At 44.3% G+C, this 24,323-nt stretch overlaps 1 protein-coding gene across 2 annotated transcripts in view; it reads left to right on the forward strand.

The window, feature by feature from the left end:
- The window catches only part of Pde6c (phosphodiesterase 6C), a 59,675-nt gene that overhangs the window by 21,633 nt on the left and 13,719 nt on the right, over positions 1 to 24,323 (forward strand). For both annotated transcript variants that reach the window (XM_051146412.1, XM_051146413.1), the window contains exons 6-15: positions 42 to 106; positions 203 to 269; positions 2,006 to 2,053; positions 7,218 to 7,367; positions 8,167 to 8,310; positions 9,520 to 9,588; positions 11,300 to 11,446; positions 11,690 to 11,797; positions 12,231 to 12,340; positions 20,348 to 20,435. In XM_051146412.1, coding sequence (XP_051002369.1) covers positions 42 to 106; positions 203 to 269; positions 2,006 to 2,053; positions 7,218 to 7,367; positions 8,167 to 8,310; positions 9,520 to 9,588; positions 11,300 to 11,446; positions 11,690 to 11,797; positions 12,231 to 12,340; positions 20,348 to 20,435 — 996 coding nt within the window. The remainder of the gene's footprint in view (positions 1 to 41; positions 107 to 202; positions 270 to 2,005; positions 2,054 to 7,217; positions 7,368 to 8,166; positions 8,311 to 9,519; positions 9,589 to 11,299; positions 11,447 to 11,689; positions 11,798 to 12,230; positions 12,341 to 20,347; positions 20,436 to 24,323) is intronic.

The raw sequence follows: 24,323 nt of genomic DNA on the forward strand, positions 1-24,323 counted from the left end.
TTGGGAAATAATACTGTGCCCACACTCTCCTTCCTTCCCAGGAAATCATCTTTTACAAAGTCATCGATTACATTTTACATGGAAAAGAAGAGATCAACGTGATTCCGTGCGTGTTTCCCTGAAGTAGCCATGGGTGCTGCCACTGGGGTTTTGTACCTGATCATTTCTATATGTGCCAATGACTTTTCCAATCTTCTCCCAGGTCACCTCCTGCAGACCACTGGACGCTCGTCAGTGGATTGCCAACATACGTTGCTGAAAATGGGTTTGTAAGTCATTAGACAAACTTAAATGCTAAGTAACAAGGGTGTGAGACTCTTGCGAGTCACAAGACAAATACAATTGCTGAATCAGTAAAGCATGATTGGCGTAGGTAAAAGGAATCCAGGAAGGAAAATGTAGGCTAGTCAGGATGTTGAAATTATGTGAGAATATTTAGTTAACTTGGGAAAGATTCATCCATTTCTCCACCTCTTGCTCTGAAGCCACACACTTTCAAGCACCTGTTTAAAACCAGAGATATTCAAAGTCGGTGGCTGTGACTCCTGATAGGCTCAATTCCATCTCAAGAGCTCACGGATCTTACTATGATCACGAATGTTTTCTGTGAGACCTCAAAATAAAGGCTGAAAAACATGTCCATAACCAAAAGGCTAGAAAAAAAGAATTGATCGGTTCTCATCTTTAAACCACATTTGGGAGATGGGCAGTCCATGCGGTAATGACAAACATTCAATTAGATCACGAAGTCAATGATGGCACCAAAGAGTCCTCAAGTTCTTAAATTATACATAATCACAGAAACAGAAGGTGCTGGGTGTGGGGGTGCATGCCTGTGATCCCAACAGAGGGGGAGCAGTGCTGATCCCATGCCCTGCAAAGCTGCATAGAGAAATCCAGACTCAAACAAAGAAGAACAAACAAACAACCCCAAAAGTAAATACGCACAAATAAATAAACAAAGGCTTCAGACGACTTCCAGACTTCCACATTTTCTTTGTAAGGCTAGTGTAAAAACAAAGGATATGTGTCATCCACCCTGAGAAAGCACATGACACCAGCAGGGCGTGTGGCTCACAGAGCTTAGAGTGGTGTGCGAGACGCTCTCCAGACCTCAACGCAAATCTGTCAGATTGTTTTTTTCAGGAATTTTGTGAGCAGGTAAATGCTGGCAGCCTGCACCTTCCATGGTAGAAGTATTTACATGAGGTGAATGGGCAACCTATACAGCCCAGGGCTTTCCCCAGGCCCTAGCCGGGAGGGCCCATCCCCCTCTTTGGAGATCACAATCTGAGTTTCACCCAGTGAATCTCAACAGAGCACTAAGTCTTTCTGGACTTCAAGGTCCTCATCTTTAAAAGAAGAAGGTTACTCACCCATTACCATCCAAGCTAGAAATGCTATCATTTTAAGTTGAACTCTGGTTGAGATGAAAATACAGTCTTGTATTAAGACCAGTTTGTCCATATGGCCCAGGTACAGATAATTCAGAGCAACTCAAAATGGGTGTGAGAAACAGTCTCCAAATCCTGGAAGTTAAGAGCAGCCGTATTTCATAGGGAATTCTTACTTTGGAGGAACAGAAACCCTGCCTGGCCCCTTCTCCTAGCCCCTCAGCCACTTTACTTTGTGGAAGAATAGAACCCAAGCCCAGCAGCCATGCCAATGCCCGCCTCAGCAGGACGGTGCTTCTAGTCACCTTTCTCTTATGTTTGGGCTAAGGATTTATCTGGAAGTCAAAGGACTTGGAAGTGGGAGAATGAGGAGAAGCAAATATGGCACTTAATGTCAGTCAATGGCTTAAAAGAAAAGGAGGTCACTTCAGGGAGCTGTTAGCAAATCCGGCCTGACCTAGAGAGTGTGTGTCAGTGTGTTCACCAAGCAGCCAAGAGAGGTGTGGGAAACCCTCACTCCCAGCATGCCCTCTCTTACCCTCCTCCCTCATGGGCATACATGGCCCCAGCCTCACGATGTTGCAAAAAGGACTCTGTCTCTTGCTTCACAGATCTGTAACATGCTGAATGCGCCTGCAGATGAGTACTTCACTTTTCAGGTAAGGGTAGCCATGGGCCTGCCTCAGTCCTCAGGACTGAACAGAATCTGACAATGTGGGTGCTCTTGCTTCCTCCTTATCCACAGGGTCTACCTTATGCGCGCCTTAGGTGTAATCAGCGGGCACACACAGGGCCCAAAGCTCCAAAACTCTAGCTGGGCCAATGACCATCAAGAAGCAGTTTTGAAAAAGGAGCCTAAGAGAAGAAAAATAAGAGAAAGGAGAAAGGGGAGTGTGTGTGTGTGTGTGTGTGTGTGTGCCTTTGTGTGTGAACACATGCTTGCACACTGCCATACTTTCATTCCCTCCTACTCTTGGTATTTTAGAGGCAACAACTAAGCCTGGTACATGACTGGTCCTCCATAGCCCTTGTTTGCATGAATGATTGGCCCCGCCCCAGCCCAGCCCTGTGATGCCTTTCTCAGCAGCCCTTCCTATAGTATACTGTGACTGTGATCCAAAAAAAAAAAAAAAAAAAAAAAAAAAAAGAAAGAAAGAAAAAAGAAAAAAAAAAGTTCTTATTGGTTCTCTGGATTTTACCTCTCTTTCATCACCATTCAGAAAATCACATCCTGGAGAGGGGAGTCCCCCAACCAGCCCCGGTGGATTTACTTCCGCCCACTGTCACAGGTGTGGTGCCCATGGAGTCCCTTAAAGTTCTTGTGCTGAAAGCTTGATCTCCATGTTCATGTACACTCTATTTCCTGATGGGGAAGTGGAGAGGTAATTCAGAATAGAGGGTGAGTGGAGCCAGAAGGCACAGGGCATCACTAGCTTCGTTAGAAAAAGAAGAGAGCCTCAAGCTGGCATTTTTTTTTCAGTCCCTTTTGTCCTGTGATGCCCTTTGCCATGTTGTGGTGCAGTGAGTGGCTGTCTGAGATATGGAGCCATGCTCGTAGACCTCTCAGTCTCTCAAAATGTGAGAAATATAAATTTACATTTTTTCCTTAATAAATCACCCAGCCCACGGTATACTATTACAGCAACAGAAAAGAGAGTAAAACAACGAAAGGACTTTGGAGTTCATCTTCTTCTTTATAGCTTATTTAATTCTACACAAGGACCTGCCCATCATATCTGCTTCCTGGTCCCTTTAGAGAACTAGATGAAATTGCTGGACCAGCATGCTGCAGCCTCCTTCCCATCTCTGCATGTTGGCAGTCCATGCCCTGCCTTTTATAAACATTAAATCCCTGATCAGGGTTAAGAGTAGAAATTGCCCTCCCCCCAGGAGCACCGCTAATGTCTACCTTTCTCTGTGCTGTTTAGACACACAGAGTCCCATCAATGCCCGAATGGAAGAGCTAGCTTCCTTAGGGTAAGGGTGATCCTGCCAGGGCAGCAAATAAACCCTGCCTTGGGGAAACCCAGACACAGCTGTTTGGCTAAGTGGAGGTTTCCCCTGGCTCTGCCTGCCCCTCCCTTTGTTTACTGATGTGGAAACACACAAACACCATATGGTCCCATTGCTTCTTTTCCCCTCCCTTCCTGCAACCAGAGCTTGACTGTGATTATGGTGTGCCCAGCCCTGCCCCAAAATCTATAGCACTTGTGAGCCAGGGTGGGCTGCATTGATAAGAAAGGTAAACGGTGAATTTTTAAGTATTGGGCCCTGGAGCAGCTGCTGTGGAAGCAGAGGGTGAGAATGGGATTTGTGCAGCATAAGCAGGTGCCCCCTGAGGTTTTGGGGGGCCCTGGAGCCACACTGTGAAGAGGATGGGGTGGGGCATCATTGTGCCTTAGGGAGTCCCTGAACTGGGACAAATCTCTAGTCTCCCGTGATCTCTCAGAATCCAGCGTACTTAGTGTGGTACCCATGGAAACATGCTTGTCAGAACCCCAAAGGTTCAGGCCTGCTATACGTTGTCATCATGTTTGTTCTAAGGCTCTGGCCTCCCAGAGAGTGACTGAGTGTGGCGGGCCCATCTCAGAGGCAACCAGGCTACTCTGATGATGGGCAACATCAGTCTAAGGAACCCCAGCAACCCTGCAGATTGTTCCAGAGCTGCGCTGGGGTGATTTTACTCATGTTGTGTCATCCTTTCCCCCATACCCTGGGGAAGACCCTGTCTATCTACAGCAGTTCCCAGCTGTCTCCCCACACCCCCACCACATCCTAAGCATGCCCTGAGTATTAGTCCCCAGAGCAGATACGGGATGGGGCATCTGTCCTCCCCAAAGCATCAGCCTCTATCATCCACCCTCTGTTTTTTTTTGTTGTTGTTGTTTGTTTTGGTTTTTCAAGACAGGGTTTCTCTGTGTAACAGCCCTAGCTGTCCTGGACTCACTTTGTAGATCAGGCTGGCCTCGAACTCAGAGATCCGCCTGCCTCTGCCTCCCGAGTGGAGTGCTGGGATTAAAGGCGTGCGCCACCACGCCGGCCGCTTTCCCATTCTTACCCCATCTTCTCATGCTCTACCCTGATTCTCCTTATTCCCTGTTTTCTATCTAACAGTGTTGGATAGAAAAACCAAAGATGGAAGACGAGCTGTTTTGGGAGCAAACCAACAGAGGCAGTGGTTCTCAGACTGTGTTCCCTGAGGACAGTGTATCTGTTTCATATGCTGCTGTAAGAAAAAAACAAAAACAAAATGAATCAGCACCTATTCCTGGAAACAACAGGATAGACACCAGTCTGTCAGTCTTAAGGACAGAAGTGTAATATGGTTCATACTGTACTAAAATCAAGATGTCAGAGGACCGTGTTCCTCTGGGAAGACTCTAGGGAAGGGCCTGTTTCCTCATCTTCCCATGCCCTTGGCTCCTATAGGCTACTTGGATTACTTGTCCACATCTGTGAGCATCTTCCATGTCAGCAGATGGACCACCAGACTCTGCTCTGCCAGGTGTTCCTTCCCTGAGTCTGATGTCACTACTTCTCGGGTTGTTTGGGTCCTGCTGTACGATCCAGGATAGTTTCTACCTCACAGTTAACTGATGAATAGCTCTCCGCTCACCGCTAAGACCACACCCATGGGTGCTGCACATTAGCTGTAGGCATCTTTGGCCAGGGAGGCTTCATTCTACTCACCAGTCAGTGAGACTTAGAAATCCTTCCTTTAAGGAGACCCTCAACTCGCGGGCGCCTGCGCGTGCATGTGTGTGTATGTGTGCATGCATGTATGTATATATGTGTGCATGCATGTATGTATGTGTATATGTGTGTGTTTGTATGTGTATGTGTGCATGCATGTTGTGTGTGAGTGTATGTATATATGTGTGTATGCATGTTGTATGTGTATATGTGTGTGTGTGTAGAAGAGTACATAGAACTGTCTTGCTTAAAAGTTTTACCTTAAATTTTAGACTTATTTTATCACTTTGCTGTCAAAAGCTCTAATTACCAGCAAAACAAGTGAAAATGAACAAATAGCAAATGGATATTTCCTAAAACATCCAGAAACGGTCTGTAAAGCTTATGTTGGAAGGCTTAAAATTATACATGAAGGCTCGGGATGTGGCTCCTTGGTAGTTTCCAAGGATGGAGCCTTGAGAACATTATAAACTGAATGCTTTTCTAAAGCTTTGGCCAGTACGGCCCCTCCACTGAGGGCTTCTGCTTTTTCCTCCAAGGACAACAGCATGAAAAGCAATAAATGAGTTATCCACACTGCTTGTTGGTATAAAAAACAATCACGTGTTGACAACTAGGTGCCCAGCACCATTCCATTGCGTACATGAAACTGAGCACTTATGTAATAGTCTCTGCCCTTTGATCAGAACATGGTTCCAAAGATCCAAACTCGCAGTTCTGAAGTATTTGGGAAACAGCAAGGTGCCAAAATGTGTGTTCCAGGCAATGAGTCCTGTTTGAATTTTGAAAATTCAAGTTCTGTGTGGGTTTGGAAAGTTAGAGGAAGCTTCATGTGTGAGCCAAGACCGAACCCAAACCTCTGTAGAGGGCTATATAAGCCACCAGATGTTTGAAAACCCACCATTGTGGTGTGTGGCGGCTTTGCCTTGGCCACACACTATAGTTCTCTCAATTGAGGGGCATCAGAATTGGCATGGGACTTTGTTTCAGGTGTTTTCCCAGAGACTATGTATACCTAAAAAGAATCTATTGTGGGAGCTGGAGGGATAGCTCAGTGGCTGAGTTTCTTCTTCTCTTCCAAAGGACTGGAATTGGATTCCCAGAACCCATGTTGGGCACTGTCTGTTACTTTAGTGAATCTGGTGCCCTCTTCTGGCATCTGTGGACACTACACTTACATGCACAAACCCACACACAGACACATAATGTACACCCATGCACTCACCACTCCACATATATAAATATAACTTAAATGTTTATACATATATAAACATTTTTTAAAAATCTTTTTCCTGTTTTGGCCACACTTTGAGAAACATTTCTGAAGGAATTTGTCTGCATCTTTCCCACTAGCGTGAGACTATCTTGACACAGAGCCTATAGCTGACTCTAGCCTACAGCTCTAGCAACCTGGCCTGATTCTTGGCTTGTCATTGGGTCTCACAGGTCTTATTAATCATGAAATATCATCAACTGGAAGATTGTCTTAATGGATTAGATAGAAATTATGCTAAGTCCTTTAACAGAGAGACCTTAACATAAGAAATTAACCTACATAGGCATTGTAAGATGGTGACACAGCAAAGGAAACAAAGAGGTAACATTAGGCTAAGAAACTCTTTCCATCTCCAGGGGTGGGGACCAAAGAGGACATTAGAGTATCAGAACACAGTTGCCCTAGTTCTGGTGCACTTGAGTGGAAGACCTAGAGGACTTGTCCTAACCATGTTCTGACCCCAAGATTTACTTTAAAATAAGCCAGGTGGCAGGTGAGTGGAGTGATTGTAGGTGTAATAGAAGGGTGCCTTACAGTGATGGGATAGTTAGGTTGATTCTAATAGTAGTTGAGATTTTCCATAAGACATAAGCATACACATAAGCCCAAAGGCACATATAAATCCAGTGAGACCCAAGTAAGTTCTTTGGGTTGAATATTGTCTGGTCCTGGATTTGGTGCTGTACCACAGTTACACGGGGTGTTCTTATTGGTGGGAGCTGCATGAAGAGTCCATGTGCCTCTCTGTACGTTTCTTCTGAAATGTCTTGTAAATCCATAGTTGTTTCAAGAATAAAAAGTGAAAATATCAAAGTAACAAGCTTCTATTGTTATTCTATTCTTACTATTTCTAGAAAGGACCAGTAGATGAAACTGGCTGGGTCATTAAAAATGTCCTGTCCCTGCCTATCGTCAACAAGAAAGAAGACATTGTGGGGGTAGCTACGTTTTACAACAGGAAGGACGGGAAACCCTTCGATGAGCAAGATGAGCACATTATGGAGGTAAAGCCCGGGGAGGAGTGACACATGTGTCTATGACACTTGTATCTGTGACACATTACTATGAATTCCAACGTGTTCTGTTCAAGTGCGAAGTTTTTTATTTCACTCAGGTTCTTTCCAATCCTATAAAAAGAGTGAAGAGTGTTTTTTATTATTGCTCCCTTCCTTTTTTATACTCTCTCCCATCCTCAGCCTCACACTTCTGTTTAATTTTTAGGCTCGCCTTTGTTTTATTCTGTTTGCAATTCCTTTCCTGCAGCAGAAGGTTCTTGAGGAACGGCGTTTTGAAAAACGTAGTCAATTTTATCATCTAGACAAGAAGTTCAGAATTTCTTTTTTCTTATGTTGTACAAAGATCTGGGTTGGCAGCATGGGTGGGGGAAGGGCCGGTGGAGCCCCACCCCTTAGCTGAGGAGCGATTGTTAATTGGTGGCTGGTGGAGAAGGGTGAATTTTCTTCAGGAAAACACCCTGAGAAGCTACTCATGCTCCAGGAGATGGTCCCACACCCACGCACATACAGGCAGAGCTAAGTGGGTCCCGTGGGTTTAAACATGGAGCAAAAGAAGCTGGGAGGTGGGAGCCATAGGGGAAGAACTGGGAAGAAGAGAACGGAGGTGAATTTGATTAAAAGAGATTGTATGCACACGTGGATCTCTCAAGCAATAATAAAAACATTTTCTAAAGAATAGAACTGGGGTGGTGGTGGTGGAAGAAGGGCACTATAGGAAAGCGTGTATGTCCACAAGGCCATGTTCATTTAACTTTGGAGGCTCTGAGTCACTGTTCTTACACTTCAGACTTTAACCCAGTTTCTTGGATGGTCTCTTTTAAATACGGATACCTACGAGAGAGTGAATAAGCTGGAAAGCAGGAAGGACATTGCTCAGGAAATGGTCATGAACCTCACAAAAGCCACCCCCGAGGAAATCGGCTCTATTTTGGTGAGTGGGGAATCCAGTCCTCAGCTTCTGTGACTCACCTACTGCCTGGGAAGTCAGGCTAATGAGAAGAGGCTTATTTCTGGGATAAGGAGAGGAAGACACAGGGGAGGTGGGGGAGGAGCCTGTCGGCCAGAGAGCTACCCTTCCTGGGGATTCCAGACCACAGTGTTACATTAGCACTTAGTGAAAACCAGCTCCTGGGTGTGGAGGAGCAGAAACAGTGACATCTAGATCCAAGTTTGTTAGTGAGGAAAACAGTACTTTGAAGAAGAGCAATGCATCAGCCAGCTGTGTGTGTATCAGCCACAGCAGCACCTCGCTGACCTACATTAATAAACACCCATCTTTTGCTTACATAGCTGTGGGTTGAGCAGGCTCAGATCGACCTTGGAGGCCAAGCTGTGAGTCTGGTTTGCTCTTTGACCTCTCACCTTTTGTGGACCAGCAGCAACCTGGAGACTTAAAGTCTTTGCTCACATGACAAGTCTCTAGGAAGTCTCACTGACTAAACCAAGTCACATGATTGAGTCCAGTATCATTTTCTGATGAGGGAGCCTGTGGATTTTTGCTGAAAATGTTCTAATTACCATAAAAGTAAGGGTACACCATCGTATAGCCGCTTTCATTTCTTGCTTTTTCCTAAGTTTTAGAGTGTGAATATAGGTGTAGTCTGATGTTGGGGGCTTGGTTTGGGCTTGCTGGCGCCATTAAGAGTTGGATCGCTGTGAGTTCGAGGCCAGCCTGGTCTACAAAGTGAGTTCAGGACAGCCAAGGCTACACAGAGAAACCCTGTCTCGAAAAACCAAAAAAAAAAAAAAAAAAAAAAGAGTTAAAAGATATTTGGCTAAAGTATTTGAGATGATGAAGAGGAGAGCATGTGCAGGAATCACATGAAACTGCTACAGCAAGCAGGAAAAGAGATGTAAGCCACTTTGTCTCCTTTTTCCTTTCTGCCTGCCTGGAGCCTGTACCTTGCTTTCAGGATGGCTTGGTTTTTTTTTTAACATTTTGGAGAGGACTCAATCGCATTATGTTATTTCTTTAAAAACAATTCTTCCTAATCATTTGCTACGAGTCTCTTCCCATACAGAATGTTTTTATAGGTAAACACATGGGCAGCCTATTTTTAAACTTTCTTAACTGGTTTTAGTAGTAGAGTGATCAGACAGAAGTCTACATAGGAATTTCTCTATTGCTTTTCCATTTTAGAAATTTAAGGAGAAATTAAATGTAGATGTAATTGAAGAGTGTGAAGAGAGACAGCTCTTGGCCATGTTGGTAAGTGTTTCTCTCTGAGCCCCATGTCCTTTTAGTAGGATCTATTTGGACATACTCTCTTTATTTTTCAATAAATGTTGACTTTCTTCTTCATGACATTTTCCCAGGCTGGAAAGAAAGGAGATTTCTTCCAAAGACTGGTCTTTTGGTTTTCTGCTTCTTTCCCCATCATTGTGCAGTATGGGTCAGCCCACAGAGATCCTTTACAATCGTAGCTAAGCTAGATGACAGCAATAGGCACCGCAGGATCTGGGGAGACCGTGGCTACGTTGATCTCAGTAGCTTTGGATTGCAGCACGGCCATCCCAGAGGGCATGGGAAGGTGACAGAGCTCAGCCCTTCTCAGGCCAATGACCATGGTGGGAGAGAGCACCAAGAGGGAGGGGTCGGCAGCAGCTACGTGGTCTACCCCAGACCTCCAGGGGACTTAGCTCAGCGAGCACTGTGCTGAGGGGACACAAACAGACCGAAAAGCAGGTCACTTCCTTCCATGGGTTGAAACTTCCCTGAGATCAGTTCATAAACATTTGAACACCAAATGGCATAGGCCTGTTTTAAGCAAAACTGGTTTCTGGTGCCTAGGCTGTTCCCTCGTGCTCCGCTCCCTCCTGATAATTCCCAGTGACCTCCCGTGCCTCCTCCTCCTGACTGTTACCTCCCTCTGACTTGTCTCCCACCATGGCAAGTCCTATCTCCTTCTTCCTCCATTCCCTCCTCTTCCTTCTGTTCTCCCTTCTAGCAGCTCAGCTGTGGAGATGTCCCTTCAGCATTCCCCAGCATTTGCTCGATGGGAACCTGTTCCCAAGCATCCTGCTTAGCACTGAGCTCATAGTGCCTTGTTCTCTAACTATCCCGAAGCTCCTGTCCTTCATTGGTCTGTTTTTGTTTTTTATTTTTTGAAACAGGGTTTCTCTATGTAGCCCTAGCTATTCTAGAACTCTCTCTCTCTGTAGACCAGGCTTGGCCTCAAATTCACAGGGATCTGCCTGCTCCTGGGATTAAAGGTGTGCACCGTCACTGCTTGGCTGATCTTCACTTTATAAGCATCTCACTAAACTAATTTTTTTTATTGAAAAGAGTCTTTTTTTTTCTTCCAAGCGACAGTCATGACCTTGTGCCTGTTTACTTTCCCTTCCCCCACATATTCCTAACCCTTTGAGGTGGGTTTAAAATTTAAAACAAGAACCCTTGCTATTGGATTGAAGTCAAAACCACTTAGAAGAATTTAAATATGCCTCCAAATTGAGATTTTACTGTTTATCCCATGCCAGTCATTGTATACACTGAGATGGTTTAAGGAAGAGGTCAGAAAGAGGAGCCCATGGCATTGTGGGAAAGAAAGCACCAAGAGGCAGGCCTTGGTTGTGTGGCATAGGGACTTGATCATGGGTTTCTTTTATCATTGTATCTCTTTTTAATTAGTGTGTGTGTGTGTGTGTGTGTGTGTGTGTGTGTGTGTGTGATGTACAGCACAGTATCATGTGCCATGGTACACATGTGGAGGTCAGAGAATAACTCATAGGGTCAGTTCTGTTCTTACCATGAGGGTTCTAAGGACTGGCCTCAAGTCATCAGGCCCTGGGGGCGAACACCTTGGTCTGCTGAGCCATCTCCCCAGCCCTTCCAATTCACCCTTTACCACTGATATTGGCTGTAAGTCTTAAAGGCCCACGGGCTGAATGTATCCTGAAACAACCTGTCCTTTCAACAGAAAGAGGACTTGCCGGACCCGAGCACAGCAGACCTGTATGAGTTCCGTTTCAGCGACTTGCCCAATACAGAGCATGAGTTGGTTAAATGCGGCCTGCGGCTGTTTTTGGAGATAAATGCGGTGGAGAAATTCAAAGTACCTGTGGAGGTCAGGTGCCATTTCACTTGAAAGGCTGTTTGATTCCGTTGCCGTGCTTCACTGATGTTTTCCGTAGCCCCAAAGATTAGCTCAAGTTAGGATTTCAAATGATCATTAACTTTGTGACTACAGCACCTCAAACTCTGTCAACAGAACAGCTTCAGCAGGCTTTTAGATAAGAGTGCCCCAGGCCTCCTCCCTTTTAGAATTCTGTTCTAAAGTCTGACTGGGGTTGCTGTCTCTGGGTAACAGGTTCTCACGAGGTGGATGTACACAGTTCGGAAAGGGTACCGCCCTGTCACCTACCACAACTGGCGGCACGGATTCAATGTGGGACAGACCATGTTCACTTTGTTGATGGTAGGTGCCACCGATGCCGGAAGCCATTGAAAGTCTTTGCCCCTTTGAATATTCCCCACTTGAGGGATGATGAGGAAGGGGTATGTCCTGTCATGTCAGACCTACTATTTGGCATCCAGGGCACAATCCCACAGACTCCAGCCCTTGTGCTGTTGATGCCAGAAGTATGGGTCTTCCTGGGCACTTGGCTAGATTATCAACCAGAAAGTCACATGCTTACCATTTTAAAGGAAAAAGAATCCAGATGCCTGCTAGGTTTTGAAACTGCCCAGGGTGCCACAAGACTCACTAAAGACAAAACTAATCTTTGGTGTCAATATGGTGATAACCGCCCCCCTCCGCCCCACTTCCTTGCAGTCAGACTGGGTTACAGCTGGTGTGAGATGGGCTGACCTCCATAAATACACGTTCATACATCTTTACGTCTTTCTAGACGGGAAGACTAAAGAAGTATTATACAGACCTGGAAGCTTTTGCCATGCTTGCTGCTGCTTTCTGCCATGACATTGACCACAGAGGCACCAATAATTTGTACCAAATGAAGTAAGCGAAGACATGCACTGTGTTCACCTGTGCCGATGCATGCCAGCAGGTGCTGGGGAGGGAGGGAAGATCTCCTGTCCTCTCTGATTGGCAGCCCGGTCACTCCTCCTCCGCATTGATAGTCTCAGGACTGCTGTGTCCCTCCACCTCGTAGCATCTGCTCTTCCCCCATAGTGCCTGCCCACCTCATTCCTTTCTGCCTCCACTTCTGAGGGCCCTCAGCTTTGCTCACATAACTTTAATCAGAATATTGAATTCAAATATCCAAGGGTATTAATCGTAGGCTTACACTACTGTATACCTAGGGAACGTGCCCTGCTCAGGCTGGGAAACATGTCTTCTGGGGCTTGTAATCCCTCACTTCCTGGTCCTTTAGTTCCACCATGTCCTCTCTCAGCTGGTCTTCTAGCATAGCATCAGACTGTTCCTTCTCTTGTTCCAAGGAAGGAAGTTCAGTCACGATCGCAGGTGCAGACTACCATCAGGCAGATTTGGAGTCATGAGCCATTACTTTCCAATCCTTGATTTCCTCATCTGGACAGTAGGAATTATAGTAATGATTTACAGCTGCAAAGATGACATTGCACGATGCATATAAAATCTCCAGTCACACATCACACATGGTGGGTCACTTCCAACGCTGACCCACATCCTTCAGAGGTAGTGAAGCCTTCCAGAGACCATAGGCTTTGGTATGGGAGGTTGTGGGCTACAACTGCTCCCTGGTTGAAAACTTAGGCAACTCACTGATTCTGTCTGTGATGCAATTTTTCTTTTCATTATTATTATTATTTTGTGTAGCCTTGTCTGTCCTAGACTCACTTTGTAGACTAGGCTGGCCTCAAACTCACAGCAATCCACCTGCCTCTTCCTCCCGAGTGCTGGGATTAAAGGCATGCACCACCATTTTATTATTATTATTGTTGTTGTTGTTGTTGTTATTATTATTGCAACACAGTTTTTTAACTAGGAAATAGGTATAACAGTGGCCTGTCACAGACTGTTGTGGGAGTCAAGTGAGACTACTTCCCTGAGACCTGTGTACCAGGGACTTGAGGTCAAGGCACTCGGCGAATTAGGGGCATATTTTGAGCAGTCTCTCCTGACTTTGAACAGCTGTGCTGTTCAGAAAGTAGCATCTGTACTGAAGTTTGGTCCCAGGACATCCCCTGAGGGTCCAGCCCGTGCTGGCCATTCTGTCCTCACTAAGAAAAGGGTCCTGGGGTCAGTGGAGTCTTCTCTCATTCTGTGCTCTGCCCCCATCTCTTTTTTTTATTTAATTTTCTTTCTTCTGTTCTTTCTCTTTCCAAGATAGGGTTGTTATGTACACTAGGCTAACCTTATCCTTGCAATCATCCCACCTCAGTTGGACTCACAGCTGACTGCCCGCCATGCCTGCTGTGATGAGCACCCCTTCTGTGCTGGCGCTGATGTAAGCACTTGTAGCCTTGCCTTGTTTCACCTCCTACTGCCTTGCATTATTCCCTCTTTCCTGCCTAAGTAAACAGACTGAGAAACATGGAGTCTTTTAGGTTGTAGTCAGCAGCAGAGCTAGGTTGAGGCCTGCGGATTTTCAAGATGGATGGGGCCACATCCCGGGCCTCACACTGGCCTGGTATCTAATCAGTTGGTGTCTTCCAGCCATTTCATTCGGGCAAATTGAACAGAAGGAATGTGTGGTGACAGAAAGTTTCTTGACATCAGACTGGGGACAAGCCCATCTTCTTCAGCCTTGACACAGGTGGTGCCCTCTCATAGATTCATTAAGTTCCTGGAATCGAATGCAACCCCAAACTACCCTCCCCTAACCTCCCCCCAAAGCCTCAGCTAGCCCCTACCTGTTGCCCAGCAATAATTGCTCAGGATTCCTCAGAGATACTGCAGTCCCTGGAAAGGCTGACTAAGACTAGAACAACTAGACTTTGTCCTCGCTCTGATGGTGGCAGGAAGACCACCTGCAGAGTGGCCAGAAGCTGTTGAGACACAGGGGACACCTCCTGGCTTGACCCTGTGCCTTTGGTCTGATCACTTCCCTCCAGGCTGTTTGACCTCTTATCTTCTCAGACTCGGACTATGCACCCTGACAACACTTGAAAGCTCCCATTTTCAGTTTTATTACTCCCCCGAGGTCCTGTGTACTCTGTTCAACATGTTTTCCCAGCCAGTTGGCTTTGTTTCATCTTTTGTATGTTTGCAGACTTCTTTCCCCCCTCATCTCCTTCTCTCTCTCTCTCTCTCTCTCTCTCTCTCTGTTTGTTTTTGTTTTGGGTTTTTGTTTGTTTGTTTGTTTGTTTTTTCTCTGATATTTTTATCTCCCTGGACAAATGCAGCCCTCAGAGAAGTAGTAAGAATTTTAGTTTCCCCTGCCCCTGTATACCTTCCTGTACTTTGTGGTCTGCACTCGATTATTTTTCCTAATGGCAAACTGCTCACACGTCAAAGCCCTAGTGCCCACCTGGCCTGGGATGATTCTAATGACAGCATGTTCTCCATGATGCTGAACTGAACTTGATCTCCCTATAATTTCTATTTCTCCTGGTTTGGGGGTCTGGATCTGCAGGGATACCTATAGGTTCTCACCCATTGCCTCTTCCTTTATATAGTAAAGAGAATTGGAACATCTTTATTCTTTCTTCCCAAAGTATTTAAAAAACCTTGAGGGGTGTGCCTAGCAGGAACAGGGTCTGGCAAGCTCACTCAAACTCATGATCCTCCTGCCTCAGCTTCCAGCCTGCTGGGATTAGAGGCGTGTATCACACCACCCAGCTTGAAGTACTCTTTAAACAACAGTCCCCACTGCATGGTTTTCTTTATCATGATTTTCTACACTTGCTAAAGAGTTTTTATGTTATTTACAAACTGTGGGTCCCAAGGCAAGGATTCTTTTTTAAAAAATCTTAAAATTGCCTTTATTGATGTGTGCATGTGTGTGTGCATGCGTGTGTGTGTGTGTGTGTGTGTGTGTGTGTGTGTGTGTGTGTGTGTGTGTGTATGAGCACCATAGTATACTTGACAGCTGTTGGGAGTCAGTTCTCCCCTTCTGCAATGTGGGGCCTATAGGTACAAACTCAGACTTCACGGCAAGCACCTTTACCCACAGAACCATCTTGCTAGACCACCACTTAGGATTGTCAACCCCACCCCCCCTCAACCTCCCGTTTTCTGTCACATAGAAGTCAGGTCTTCACGTTTCCACTGATGCTCATTTGAGGGTGGGTAACACCATGCTTCACGGCAGAGCAAGGGCAGGTCTCCTGGCACACGACTAGAAAGATGCCTCAGGAAGTCGACTCTCAATGACGCCGCACTCTTGGGCACTTCCTTCCAGGTAGCTAGTGAAAGCTGGGTGAACACAATCCTTATCTCAACACTCATGGAAAATTTTATGAGGTGCCTTCCCCAGTGATTGGCTGAAATTTTTACGCAGCTGCCGCTAGGCCTCCAACAGAAGGGCATCTCACACTGCCTGGGCCTTATCTTCTCACCCCAGCCTTCTCTCAAGCTCTTGGTGACAGTGTCTGTCTATAGACCATCTGTTTAAGGAATCTCAGAACCGCTCTCCCCTCTCCTTTCCTGCACAAACCCCATCACTCTCAACTTCTTGAATTTTAAGATAAATTTTATTTGTGTCCAGCCTTTGGTCACCAAACCGTCATCTCAGGATTTTCCTAGGAAGATTGTAGATGGTCTCCGAATGGCCACACATATCCTCAAATGTCTGTGGGATGAACGGGTGTCAGTCAAATGGGCTGAAACCTCACTCCTCCATTTCATGCTTTTGTCACTCCTGTTGGAATTTAACCTTGAAAGATTATTCTCTGGAAAGTAAGGAAGCCCAGAGGGTTAAACAATCACCCTGCACATATCCCCTCTGTGGTCCAAGCTGCTCTCTGGCTATTTTTGCTTGCACAGTTAGACAACATCAGTCTGAACTGTGGAGTTTTACTGCTTCAAGCTCACCATGGCTAGACATTCTAAAAATAGAAAATTATTACTGAATTTTATATTTTTTTGTTATTCTTAAAATATCTTCAAAACCCTCAGAAACTTCTCTGAAAATCCCCATTCTAGAGCATTACCATGTCAAATTAGTCGGAAACATATGTATGAATATGTATGCATATCAATTATTTTTATGTTACTTATGTATTTGTGAGTCATCTGCCGACACCCAGGCATTTTGTTTCTAATTATTTCAACATGTGCTTCCCAAGTGTAAGAGGGATATACACAGAGAGACACAGCGGCTCCTCCCTCACCCCCAAGTAAAATTTACAGTTGTTCTGTGATAGTAATCTGATACAAACTACTTATTTGTATTTTTATTTTTTTTGTTATCTCAATACTGTCTTTCACAACACCTTCCTCCAATTGATTTGAGATATAACGAAGGATCATTTGTTGCATGTCATTGTTGAATACCTTTACTCTCCTTTCACCTGGGGCAGGTTCTCTCAGGATATTGTTCTTGAAGAGTCTAGGCTACCTAGTCTCCAGCATCTCTTTCCGTCTGGAGGTACCCAATTGCTTCCTGACCACTGAATGCGTTATCAATATTTTTGGCAGTTCTTTGTATGTGCTGCTGTGTCCACCCGGGGTAAGAGCCCAGGTATCAATGTATCCTATTTTCTAGCATTTAAACTGCTTGTGGTTTAGATAGTCATGTCGCCATCTGTTGTTTGGCAATCTTTCTGTGTAGTGGAACTTTCCCCAACTCTGTAGTGGTAATATGTCAAGGGTTATTTTGAGAACGGCCAATTTAAAAATTTTTTTAAAATTTTTAGTAGTCCTTTGAGAATTTTGTAGATTTTTAAGTCATATTTACTCCTCTTCCAGTCTTCCCTGATCCACCCCTCTCTGTGTTCACCCAAATTTATGTCTTTTTCTTTACCCACCAAAACCAATTTGTGCTGCCTAAATATTCTCCAACGTCTAGTCTTCCACTCGAGCCTGATTGATTTATCAGGAGCTATACACTTAGAGAAAGTTGGCTCTTCCTTTCCCAGCAGCTGACAATCGCTGATAGCACTACATTTAGGAGTGAGACCCTGTGTTCAACTCCCACGACTTGTTGGGAGTTAGTCTGGCTTAGGCTTGCCCAGGTCCTGTGCATGGTGTCACAGCCACTGTGTGAAGTCATATGTACAGTCGCCCTGCTGTGTCCAGAAGACACTATCTCCTTGTAATCATCTACTGCCTCTGACTCTTAGTCTTTTCATGACTGCTTTTAGATATCTGCTTCTTCTTGTACAATGACCCCTGAGCCATGCAAGGAGCTGGGGGTGCAGAATATATATATATATATATATTCTATTTTGAGGTGAACAATCTCCAATCTCTTAAAAATTTAAACATTTTGTTTTTGTCTATTTTTCTGTATTTAAGTAATTTTTTACTTTAAAATGTTCATGCAATATATTTTTCTCAATTATTTATTTAATCACTTTACAGCCTGATCGAAGCCCCCCTCCCTTTTCTCCTCCCAGTCCGTGGGACTCTGCTGGATAAGGTTGAAGTCTGACTTCTCCAGATAGCCATTTTGTATCCAGTCTATGATGGTAGCCTCCCTTTACTCAGCTGGATCTTCACTCCACCTGATCTGGTAACCCCAGAACTTGTAAGAAATGTCATATACCGCTTAAGATTACAGACCCGACCCTTTCCTGATACAAAACTTTTTCAGCAAGCACAGGGAATTCCTATGCTGAGGAGATCCTAGCCTCCGGCAAATGAACTTTAATGGTACCAAGAAGTTATCCCCTCCCCCATAGGATAATTAAGCACTGTTTTTTCCTTGTGCTAGGACCCTGCATGTAAACAAGATATATATATATATATTTTTTTACCACTGTATGTAGATTAATTATCCTGGCACCCCTAGCTCTAGCGAATCAGAGACATTCACCTTCAAACCCCTCCCACTGCCCAAGGTTTACAAATAAAGGCTGGCTGGCTTGGCTTGCACTCTTGTTTGCCATTCCTCCACCATGACCAGTTATTCTGGGGAAAACCACAGCTGGATGCCCGGTGGTCAGTCAGTGATGGTGGAACTGCCTTTGCACTTGCTGAGGCCGGCTCCATCACCAATGCTGTGGCCAGCTCGGTGCTGACCCCTGGTGAAGCACTGCAGGGCCTGTGTCTCACCGGCCCTGCCTGCCAGGTTTCAGACACCGGCCTGCTTCCTCTGCTGTGCCTAGCCCGGCAGCTCAAACAAGGAGCTGTGACACGTTTGGTATCACCACCAGCTTATGGAGCTCCCAAGTCTCCGCTGCCTTCTGATACCAGCAATCTCATTCTAAAAGAGCTAAACTGTAACAGTCCATGGAAAACTCATTTTCCACCTCTCCCCAGGCACTGGAAACCTGGCCTAGTGCCCGACCACGAGCCTCGCCCTGAGCACTCTAAGCTGCTCCTGAGCAAGAAATGGGACCTTCGGACCTTTGATCTCAAGGTCCGTCCATTCTTGTCCAGAAGCAAGTAGCCCTGGACCAGCCTGCTGCATGGGACCCAGGCCACCTGCCACCAGATGCTGAATGGCACCAGTCCCACCCTCCCACTCCCCTTCCTCCCACTCTCCCTTCCCTTCTCTGAGGGGAGACAACCCTGCCCCCAGTCGTGTACCAACCCACCCTGGCTTCTTAAGTCACAGCAGGACTAAGTGCATCCTCTCCCACCAAGGCCAAGCCAGGCAATCCATGTAGGGGAAAGAGATCCAAATGCAGGCAACAGAGTCAGAGACAGTCTCCACTCCATGGGAGGGCCAAGCTGCACATCTGCTACATGTGTGTAGGGGGCCTATGTCCAGCCCATGCTTTTGGCTCAGTCTCTGGGATCCCCCATGGACCCAGATTAGTTTACTCTGTAGGTCTTCTTGTGGTGTCCATGACTCCTCCGGCTCCCTCAATCTGTTCTCCTGCTCTTCCACAAGTTTGAAACTGAACTTAAAAAAAAAAAAAAAAAAAAAAAAAAAAACATGGTGCTGACACCATGTAGATATTGAAGTATTTGTTTTAAATGATCAATTAAAACATTGGTTCACCGCACCTGTTGGTGATGTGGCAATGCCTCCTCCTCCTCCTCCTCCACAAAGCTCTGTTCTTTGTGAAGCAAAACAAAAATTTTCTGAGGCTGCCACCAACGTTGCTTACATCTTCCTTAAAATATTTATTTGTGTTTCTCTGGAGAATCTTTCCACAACCTGCAGAATTTTGGTCTCAGACTCTTGTCATTGTTTCTTGCTTTTACCTTGTTACGTTCACTTTTTCTGCCCCTCTTGGAATAGGAGGTACTGAGGAAAAATGGTATGGAGAAGTGTGGTCCCCACTCCTGAAGAGCTACCTTTAGTTCTTAATAAATGGGAATCTTACCTTTAAATATATGCTACTGTCTTGGGAAGGAAAGAAATGACACTTTATAATCATTTGCACTTATTTCCTGAATCTTATTTATCTATTTATTTATATGTAAGTATATATTATATTTAATTTATTAACATTTAAACATAATAAATTATATTTAATTTATTTCTATTTAATTAACTTTCTATGGACATAGCTCATGGCCTTCCACAATTGCTAGATGTTACACGTCATAGGACAGTGCCACAAGCCTAGAGAACCTAGAGATTTCATACACGTGGGATAGAACAAACTTAATAGTTTAAATAATTCACATAATTCAATCACTTACACATTGGAGTCATCCCACTTTTTTTGAGATAGGGTCTCACTGTGTAGTGCTGAAACTCATTATGTAGAGTAGGCTGGCCTTGAACTCACAGAGACTCACCTGCCTGTTTCCCAAGTGCTAGGATGAAAGGTGTGTTCCACCATGTGACACATTCTTACCTTCTACGTTAAAAATAACATTTTATGATATTTTATGTTTGGCCATTCCATAGATGTTAAGTAGGGAAGGAGACAAGACATGAACAAGAATTCTAGAAGCATATGGGTTTCTGTGTGATCTCTAAGCCGATGATGCTGTGCCGTGTTCTTTTCTTCTTAGGTCCACATCTCCCCTTGCAAAGCTTCATGGGACTTCCATTTTAGAGCGACATCATCTGGAATACAGCAAGACTCTCTTGCAGGATGAGGTATGAGAGGTTTTCTCTAGGAAAGCTTATAGGTTCTGGATCTGAGACCACCCTACATACTTAGGAGGAGAGTGGCCTTCTGTTACAACACTGGCAATGTGTCTCCATCTCAGCCCACTGACAGAAGTTGCTATACTGCATTTGGGTTTTGAAATGCCAAGCTGTAAGTAGGAAAAGAAGGAAAGAGGCACAGAAAGTCACAGAATCTCTAGGTCTATACGTCAAGACTATGAAAGCATAGGCTCTGTAGACCTTGAAGCATCTGCTTATAAATGTAAAGGGGGAATAATAGCTGTGCGGCCATGGTTTGTCTTATTCACTCGTGGGGCACACCCTGCAGAGTGTGGTGTAGACCTTGGAGCAAGTCAAATTTTGGTAAAAGATGTAGGCTAGGATCGAGATATAAGATAAAATCAAACTGCTTCCACGAGAGAGGCCCTGAATCAAGATCCACTTGTAGGGGGAAGGGAGGAGGCGTATGGATGGCTTCTACAGGACGTGGCTTCCAGCCCCTAGAACACATTAGAACTGGCACTCAACTGTGCATAGCTAACTTTCCATAGGAAGAGGCCAGGCCACTTCCCTTTATTAACTTTATTTCAAGGGTTTATGGGCATATGGAAAAATTGTGGAAATGATCAAAATATACTCTATTGAGACAGTTCCAAACCACAAGCAACTCAAAGGACCTGTTTTTAGAATGAAGAAATTGTGTTTTACACAGAGAATTTGCTTAGAATTACATGTTCATGAGGAAAAGTATGCCCTCTGGGGAGTCGGCTTTGTTTCTCAGCTTCTGCAATAACGTCTTATTAAAGGCTAAGGAACTGAGCTGGGCGTGGTGGAGCATGCCTGTAATCCCAGCACTCAGGGAGGCAGAGGCAGGAGGATCACTGTGAGTTTGAGGCCAGCCTGGACTACAAAGTGAGTCCAGGATAGCCAGGGCTACACAGAGAAACCCTGTCTCAAACAAAACAAAACAAAACAAAACAGGCTGAGGAACTGAACAGACAGACCTGTTCCAGTCTAGAGATAGATCACCATTCCTTTAAGTGATGAAAGGCCATGAAAGCCAAGTGGAGACATTTTGTAAGGCAAAATGCTTGGACATACATGTAAGAAAAAGAAGAAAATGACATGACTGATTGTAATAATCACGATTAATTAATGCATCACTCAACACCATGTCCACCCTAAACCCGCTGTGATAGTTCTTTTTCAAAAATTATTTTTATTATATTTCTTTGTTATATATACATTTATATTATTACATATAAATACAATAAATTACATACAGCAAGAAGAACCACGAAACAATCATGAATTATATAAATGTTACATTCATAGTGTTTTGACTAATTGTATTTGGCAACCTTGAAGAAAACATCTTTCCTATCTTGGTGAGTCTAAAATTCTGAATGTAAATCAATATCTATCATATCTCATCTCTATCAACCTAAAACATCTTAACCCCTAAACAATTAAGTTTAATTGTAAAATTAAACTATCTGGTCTTCAACCACATCAGAGACTTGAGAAGGAATAAAACTTAATTACCCAAGTAAATTGGAAGTGCAGGTTAGCAGCTTCCAAAATGATAAAAATGGCAGAGACGGTTTGATGCCTGAACAGTCACCCCCACATCTCTATAATGTTGGGGCATCTTCTTCAGCCTTTTGGCCCAGTATATCTGACAGACATATTTGTGAGGCAGGAACTATTGAGGACTTGCTTACTCTGTCTTGGCAGAGTTCGGCCATTGACTCTGCCTACATCCAAGCTCGCTCATTTTTAGGCAGAATTCTGTCTGTGGCAGAAATGAGGACATTTTGCCAGTGGCTGGTTTGCCGCATTTGAAGCCATCTCCATAAGGAGGTTCTTTGATACGCATCATCTTCTTTGAAGTAGGCTGGGTGTTGCCAGGAGTCAACTTGTCTTGTTGTCAAAGAATCTTTAAAATAATAAACACATCTTTAAATGCCATATTCTGTAGGTCTGTGAGGCTTTGAAGACCTTATCTAACTTATGCTACCTTATATGTCTGTAGAATCCTGTCTATCTGTTAAACCTAGGATGTATATTCTTGTAATAAAAATAGACTAGTAATTGACATGACCATGATTTGATCAACTAACAATTAGCTTGTATAACTTAATTATCCTAAACAGCCTGCAAAAGCACTTGCAAAGTATTGGAAATAAACCTTGTGTTATAATTGATTGTATAAGTATAATACCTCATATTAGAGTAGAAATATGCATGTGTGAAGAATAATCTTAAATTTTAGTTTTATACCAATGCATCAAAATTAAACTTATTTTGCATCAATATATAAAATTAGATGCCAATAAATTGAAAATAACCTTATTTGTGAGTAACAATTAAGGTTTTACGTTGAGGTGTAGATTCAGTAATCTACTTTTTATCCTATTATCCCTACATATGTCTATATTCTCCCTTCTTTCTTTTCAACCCCTATCTCCATACCTAAGGAAGAAAGATAAAAAAAAGGGAGACATTCCTAAGTCCATCCTTGTTTTCTCTCTGAATAAGACCAACAATAACTTATAACCAACTAACTCCCAACGACCAAAAACCTTCCCAACCCCCCTTAGGGGAAATGAGGTGTTGTTCTCTTAAGATTTCTTCTGGCTGATTTGGGATGAATAATACCTTTGCAGGGGCCCAAATAAAATTGGGGGAAATGGTTAAATAAGCCAGGAATAGCATTTGTGGTCCAGTTTCTAAATGTAGAGAAATTCCAGGCTTAATGGGAGTCCTGTGTGGGACAGTTTGAAATGCTGGACCAATTGGAATCAGAAGCTTTCTTTAAGTTGTCCTGGGAGCTGTCCTGTTCTGATGAGGCACAGCAACTGAAGCACTTGAGGCTGGGACATGAAGGATGCAGGATGGCAGCGTTCAGCATGCTGAGAGGAATGAATCCTGTCAGGTCTGATCCAGCGTCAGTGTCCCGCTGTGATAGTTCTTAAGCCACAATGCTGATGTGATCGTTAACCTTATACTTTGGTCTATTTTCTGTTTCTATAACAAAATATCAGAGTCTGGGTCATTTATATGGAACAGAGATTTATTTTGTCTCATGGTCCTCAGGTCTGGAAGCATCAAAGAATAGGCAGCCATGGCTCCTTGGCCTCTGCTAAGGACCTCATGAGGAAAGGTCGGGGGGACACACATGTGCAAACAAAATACAAGGGCCCATCTCCTTTTTAATAGCTTTATGCTCTTGTGGCAACAAACTCAGGCCCACAAGAAAGACATCAATTCTTCCTAATGATACATACAATCACCTCTTAAAGGTCCCGAGTCTCCTCCTAACACTGTCACATGTCAAATGTCTGTGTGGGCTTGGGAAGGGACAAACTGTATGCCAGTCCTTTGTGAGTCTAGAAGGTAAGTTTCAGATGTGGGCACCTAGCCCTGCTGCCCCAGAATCATCTGTTTATCAGGATGAAGTGGGTAAATGCACAGACCCATGACTCCATCTCCCACTTCCTGACCAGACTCCCCTGAGTTGGAACCTGGACTGTGCATTTCAAGCCAGACCACTGTCAATGCTGATGTGCAGGGAGGACCACAGAGTTCAGAGCATGGGAAATACCTCTTTTAGGGGTGGATGAAAGGGAATCTTGGAAGTAAGAATCTATTGTCAATGTCTAGTTTGTTAGAAGCTTTGTAGGGTGGTACTTCTGAGAAAGTATTTTCTGTGCATCCCTACAGTGAGGCGGTGTCAACTATAATCTGTCAGCCATACTGTGCTTCTTTTGTTATTAAACTCGTTTAAAAAAATGATTTTATTATTTTTATGTGCATTGGTGTTTTGCCTGCGCGTATGTCTGTGCGAGGGTGTCAGAAGCCCTGGAACTGGAC

This window comes from Acomys russatus, chromosome 5 (assembly GCF_903995435.1).
Source record: "Acomys russatus chromosome 5, mAcoRus1.1, whole genome shotgun sequence".
Classification (NCBI taxonomy): Eukaryota; Metazoa; Chordata; class Mammalia; order Rodentia; family Muridae; genus Acomys; species Acomys russatus.